Source organism: Triticum aestivum, chromosome 5D (genome assembly GCF_018294505.1).
Source record: "Triticum aestivum cultivar Chinese Spring chromosome 5D, IWGSC CS RefSeq v2.1, whole genome shotgun sequence".
In the NCBI taxonomy this organism is placed as follows: domain Eukaryota; kingdom Viridiplantae; phylum Streptophyta; class Magnoliopsida; order Poales; family Poaceae; genus Triticum; species Triticum aestivum.
This window is the reverse complement of record NC_057808.1, coordinates 340169366-340176103: the sequence shown is the minus strand read 5'-3', so window position 1 is coordinate 340176103 and position 6738 is coordinate 340169366. Positions and strand designations below refer to the sequence as shown.

At 52.2% G+C, this 6738-nt stretch overlaps 1 protein-coding gene across 1 annotated transcript; it reads left to right on the top strand.

Annotated features, from left to right (window-relative positions):
- Positions 1-258: 258 nt before the first annotated feature.
- On the top strand, positions 259-6209 carry LOC123121607 (putative leucine-rich repeat receptor-like serine/threonine-protein kinase At2g24130). The gene is made up of 3 exons (XM_044541627.1): positions 259-884; positions 2063-5369; positions 5489-6209. Exons 2-3 carry the CDS (start codon positions 2783-2785, stop codon positions 5902-5904), a joined length of 3003 nt encoding a protein of 1000 aa, XP_044397562.1. The 5' UTR covers positions 259-884; positions 2063-2782; the 3' UTR covers positions 5905-6209.
- The last annotated feature ends 529 nt before the right edge of the window (positions 6210-6738 follow it).

Below are 6738 nucleotides of genomic sequence, written 5' to 3'. Positions count from 1 at the left end.
CATGATTAACATTTTTCAAAATATTATGTAAAGTTTATTTTTGTAATATATATTTTTATTATTTTCGGAAGTGTAAACAAACATAAAAAATTAAATGTAAAAAGAAACAAAAAATGTGACAGAAAAACAGAAAAAACAACGAGGGTATGCCCTGGAGCTGCCCTGACGCAAGGGTTTCCCTAGGTCTCGCTTAAAGCGAGACATAGGGGCGCCCCATGTCGTGCGTCTCTCTCCGCCGACTTTTCTGTCGCCCGCCTCTCCAAGCCGTCGTACTGCAATTTGCAGTACCACTCAATCACCATGACATGAAAAAAAGAAGGTGGAAAAAAAAATCCCACTCAAACCCGACGATGGCGGGGAGCACGACAGCCGCGCCGGGCGGCACCATCGGCGCGGGCCAACCTTCATGGATTTGTAGCTGCACAGCTTGTGATCTCCTGGTTGTCTTGTCTGCCACCGTCTTGGCACCCGCCGCGCCCACCACCTGCTCGTGCAAATGCGCGGCATAGCCCAGCACTTGCATCCCGATGCCGGATACCCTACCTCCGGGATGCTTACTAGGAGACCATGTGCAACCTTCTTGGTGGAGACACCTTTGCCAAAAATAGACCTGGTCCCAGAGGACTGGCATTATTGCTCAAATCAAGCTGGGGCTTTCTCTGGATGATTCAAGGAGCAGGGGCGCATGCCTGTGATTTGGTATCCAGCTCCTCCTTGCATGAGGTCGGTCGTCTACAATGTTTTTCCATTATCTCGTGAACCTTGTCTGATCAATTACATTTTGAGGCAGAAAATACAGTGGTTGTGTGCTCTTTCTGAAGAATGCGACAGCAGACCGAAGCCCATTCACCCGGTGCCCGCTACGGATAACTTCAATTAAAAAGGTCAGAATTATGATAGATGGTGGCATGGCATTTTCTCTAGGCATTGCTAAAATGATCATTGGATCATCTCAGTTGGCAATAGTTTAGTTTCGTGAGCTATTGCTAGTGTTCTAGAGGCTTCACTGCATATGCTCAGTCTCACATGATTCGAGTATTTGGAGAAAAAGTGCCCTGCTGTACCTATTTACAGTTTGGCATGCACATAGAGCAATACAGAAGCCTCTATCTATCTCTGCTACTTATCTTGTCCTGCTGCTTTACATGGGAACGGTGTGGAACTAGAGGACAAACAGTTTATCTGAAAAAACTAGCAGTACAAACAACTAACACAATCTGCTTGGTATCATGCATATCATGGAAGATGGAACAGTGCCAGACATCTACAAACTGAACATCTTGTTTGTTCCAGAGGGAAGTAAGCATCATGGAGCAAATGAAACACCTCAAGAGTGCCCCACTTGATTTTGGTTGAAAGGGCAGTCATGATGCACCTAACTGCTCATTTAAATAACAGCCTTAGACATGTAGGCCGATCTTCCTATCCTGCATCGCAAAAGTGCTAATCATTCTTTGACATTGTTTTTGGTTACCTATGTATAAACAAGGTCTCATAGGTTAAGTTTTCTGGCCCACCCCTAGTTTATGCATAGCAGCATAGGTCACACACTCACACTTGTAGGCTGAACTTTACTAGTGCTAAAAATCTGCAATTGCAATGTTGCATGATGGTCCAGACCGTTGAAAAGTTTGTTCATGAATCACATGCCCGGGTTGTGAAAAATGTGGCTGTTCTCTGAACCTTTGAGAGATAGCGTGTGCATGTTAGGCATGATAGACGCCCCGTAAACACCCTGATACTCTGCTAGTCTCTGCTGGATGTTAGCCTGAAACCAGATAATTGAGATGACCCAGCTGATGGATGTTAGTGAGTACTCCCTCCGTCCCAAAATTCTTGTCTTAGACTAGTCTAGGTACGGATGTATCTAATACTAAAACATGACTTGATACATACGTATTTAGACAAATCTAAGACAAGAATTTTGGGACGGGGGAGTAGAATTTCTGTTTGTGCTTCTAGTTGTTACACACATGCAAGATTTGACATGTATAACTGCACATATGTGCAGCTGCTTGGTATGAATTGGTTCAGGCTTAAACTAACCAGATCTTTTTTACAGAGCTTTGTTTTTTTGGATAAAGGAGGCGGCGCCCGGCCTCTGCATGGAGGTGTGGATTGATGCACACAGTCAATACATAACCAGGTTGGTTCACTCCAGCTTTATCATGCTCAACTTACTCCAGATCTGTGAGATGGATGTTCGGTTGGCAATAGAGATACACACGCTTGCCTAGAGTAGTGTTCAGATTAACTAGCTGGGTTAACAGTAGAAGAAAATACATTGTACACAAGGGGATTTTCTTGGCAAGCACCACAGCTGCACTACAGTATTTCCCGAGACAGATAGCCCCAGCCATATTGGCGTACTGGCGCGAGTGCGGCATGCCGGAAGAAAATCTACGGCCATTGCAACCTCGTTCCTACTGCACGCGCGTGCGCGCTGCCGAAGTGGGAATTGCCGAGCCATCTCCCGTCGCTTTCCCACTGCCTGCGCCCGCTTATCGTGCACTGGGCAATCATAGCCGACGCTGAAACAAATCAGCCAGGGGCCATGCTGCCATTACCGCCACTCTCGCCGGTCGCCATCACCTCATTCTCCATCCATCTATCTTCGTCCCCATTCCATATTTTCTGCGACCTGCTGCTGCATCCTTTCCGATCCTTCTCTGGTGCATCCTGCCTATAGAGTAGTGACCTGAGATGCTACCGCCATAGCTAGCTCTGAGGTCTGAGCTACCTCTCATAGTCCATCACCGGCTGCATGCCTTTCCAGTAAAGCATGAGGGCTCCCATGGCCGTAAGGCGCGTGACCATTCTCCTCCTCCTCCTCCACCTCATGCCCTTCCACGCCGTGGCCGCTGCGGCGGGCGAGCGGCGGGCTGGGACGATCGCCCGGAAGCAGCAGCGTCGGCGGCAAGTGCTGCTGCAGGAGAAGGCCACGCTCCTAGCGTTGAAACGCTCGCTCACCTTGCTGTCGCCGTCGGCTCTGGCTGACTGGAACGAGTCCAACGGCGATGTCTGCGGCCTCGCCGGCGTCGCCTGCGACCGGAGGCGGCAGCACGTCATCGGCCTGTCACTAGGCGGCATGAACATCTCTGGCCCGGTGCCGCCGGTCATCGGTAACCTCACACGCCTCAAGATCCTTGACATGTCCAGAAATTTTCTCACAGGGCAGATACCCGCCGAGCTCTCCAACCTCCGCAGCATCCAGGTCCTCGACCTCGGCCACAACCAGCTCAGCGGCGGCATCCCGCCGTCCCTCTCTCAGCTGGCGAGCATGTACTACCTCAGGCTCAAGGATAACCACCTCTCAGGTCCTATCCCGGCCATTCTCTTCAAGAACTGTACCAGTCTAGGTCTGGTCGACTTCGGCAACAACGACCTCTCCGGGGAGGTCCCCCACGACGCCTCGGAGAACATTCAAGTCCTCAACCTCTACTCCAACAGGCTAACCGGAAGACTCCCACGGTGGCTTGCCAACTGCACATATCTGTACCTGCTGGATGTGGAGGACAACTCGCTCGCCGACGAGCTCCCCGCCGACATCATAGCGGGCAAGCAGAATCTCAAGTACCTGCATTTGTCCAACAACCACCGGTTCTCGAGCCACGACGGCAACACCAACCTGGAGCCCTTCTTCGCCGCAGTATCAAACTGCTCCCAGATACTGGAGATAGAGGCCGGTGCTGTGCGGATGGGCGGGTGGCTGCCAAGCCGGCTTGGCTCGTTGCTCCCACCAAACATGTCTCACCTCAACCTGGAGCTCAACGCGATCAGGGGCCCGATCCCTGCTGACATCGGCGATGTGATAAACATCACCCTGATGAACCTCTCAAGCAACCAGCTGAATGGGACAGTCCCGGCATCCATCTGCGCGTTGCCGAAGCTTGAGCGGCTCTCCCTGTCCAACAACGACCTGACGGGCATGATCCCGGCATGCATAGGCAACGCAACAAGCCTCGGCGAGCTGGATCTGTCAGGCAATGCACTGTCAGGGAGCATCCCGAGCGGCATCGGGACCGGGCTTGTCAACCTCTACCTGCAGAACAACCAACTGTCCGGGGAGATACCGGCAAACCGCCTTGCCGAATGCATCCGCTTGCTGCACCTTGACCTCTCAAACAACAGCTTGACTGGAGAGGTACCAGACATGGTCTCTGGCACCGACATTATATCTCTGAACCTGTCGCACAACCAGATCAGAGGTGAGTTGCCGCGGGGGCTCAGCGAGATGCAACAGGTGCAAGTGATTGACCTGTCCTGGAACAACTTCACTGGCACGATCTCCCCACAGCTCTGGCTCTGCAGCGAGCTGGAGGACCTCGACCTGTCGCACAACTTGCTCACCGGCGTCTTGCCGTCGTCCTTCGACCTCCTCAAGGACCTAAAAAACCTGGACGTCTCCGACAACTCCCTGACCGGAGAGATCCCTGCAAACCTGACGAAATGCACCAGCCTGAAGCATTTCAACCTGTCGTACAACGACTTCGTCGGCCATGTGCCCACCACCGGCGTCTTTGCAGACTTCACCTTCCTGTCCTACATTGGCAACCCACGGCTCTGCGGCTCAGTGGTGAGGCGCAACTGCCAAAGGCACCGCCCATGGTACCAGTCCCGCAAGTATTTGGTAGTGATGTGCATCTGCGCCGCCGTGGTGGCATTCGTGCTGACAATCCTCTGCGCGGTCGGTGCCTGGAAGATCCGGGATTGGCTAGCTGCAGTGCGGGAGGACATGTTCAGGGGGCGACGCAGCGGAGGCTCGTCACCGGTGATGAAGTACAAGTTCCCGCGGATCACACACCAGGAGCTGGTTGAGGCCACGGAGGAGTTCAGTGCAGACCGGCTTGTCGGAACGGGCAGCTACGGCCGCGTGTACCGTGGCACCCTGCGGGACGGCACCATGGTTGCCGTGAAGGTGCTGCAGCTCCAGTCAGGGAACTCGACCAAGAGCTTCAGCCGCGAGTGCCAGGTCCTGAAGCGCATCCGCCACCGGAACCTCATGCGGATCATCACCGCATGCAGCCTGGCGGACTTCAAGGCGCTGGTCCTACCATTCATGGCGAAGGGCAGCCTCGAGCGGTGCCTCTATGCTGGGCCGCCGGCCGAGCTCAGCCTGGTGCAGCGCGTCAACATCTGCAGCGACATTGCCGAGGGGGTTGCCTACCTGCACCACCACTCGCCGGTCAAGGTTATCCACTGCGACCTCAAGCCAAGCAACGTCCTCATCAACGACGACATGACCGCTCTGGTGTCCGACTTCGGCATCTCCCGGCTGGTCATGAGCGTTGGCGGGGTTGCCAACACGGCTGATGTCGGCGCCTCCACCGCCAACATGCTGTGCGGTTCCATCGGGTACATTCCTCCAGGTACGTACCATGAAACCACACACTGCTAAAGCTAATTCACGAGCTATTCCGGTGACGAGTTCCCAGATTCTTAGTTCTGATTTCTGAGTGGTTCTTACTTCTTGGCCAATGATCTGAAGAGTATGGCTACGGCTCGAACCCGACGACGAAGGGCGATGTGTACAGCTTCGGCGTTCTGATGATGGAGATGGTAACGAGGAAGAAGCCGACCGACGACATGTTTGAGGGCGGGCTGAGCCTGCACAAGTGGGTGAAGAGCCACTACCATGGCCGGGCCGACGCGGTGGTCGACCAGGCGCTGGCCAGGATGGTTATGGACCAGACGCCCGAGGTGAGGAGGATGTCGGACGCGGCCATAGGCGAGCTGCTGGAGCTCGGCATTCTCTGCACCCAGGAGAGCGCGTCCACGCGCCCGTCTATGTTGGACGCCGCCGACGATCTGGACCGGCTCAAGCGGTACCTCGGCGGCGACACGGCCGCTACATTCGAGTCCTCGTTGGGCTTCTCATCCACGGTAGTCGAAGATATTAATTGATGACTAGCTAGCGGTAGCAAAGTAGTGCTAGCAATTAACAGGGATACGTTGTGTATGCGTGGTTATGAATTTATGCGGTTGTGAAGGGAGAAGATGATCACAATGCATGTATATCATTCTTTCAAAGTGTCTGATTTGATGTACTATAAGCTTTGTACTCCCTCCGTTCCAAATTACTCGTCGTGTCTATAAATTTTAGTTCAAATCTTCCAAATTACTTGTCGTGGTTTTAGTTCAAATTTACAGACACGACGAGTAATTTGGAACGGAGGGAGTAGTACATAGGCTTGATTAATTACATAGACTGAATTAAGTTCAGGAAGTAACTGATTAGCTCGGTGTGACGGCTATCTTCTGTTTCCCCCTTTGTTTTGTCCCCGTACCTTGTACTCCAAAACAATCAGATGTCACCTTTTTGTTTGGCAAACTTGAAAATTAGAATATACAGTATTTTTTTGAGAAAAACTTGAAAATCAGCACTATGTTACTGAAGTATCGGAGTACACGGAAAAGGGTGTCACAGCACTACTGAATGGGCCGAAAGTACAAATTGTTTCATTTTCTGTGATTCACCGGTGCCTTTCACCGTGCTAAAGCAGGCTGGTTTGCCGTTGCAAGAACAACAGCCTTTTGAGCACGAAGTTGGCACCTTTTCTACGTAGGCTTTACAGAAAGGTTAGGATAGGAGTGATGAAACAGCAAAGTTGCATATGGATTTCAGATGGGAAGTTTGGTCCATGTACACCTTCTATCTATATGTATACGAAGGATATATAAACCGAGCGTGCGTCGGAGCATATCATGAGCAATCCCTAGAATGGACCAGCCTAGCAA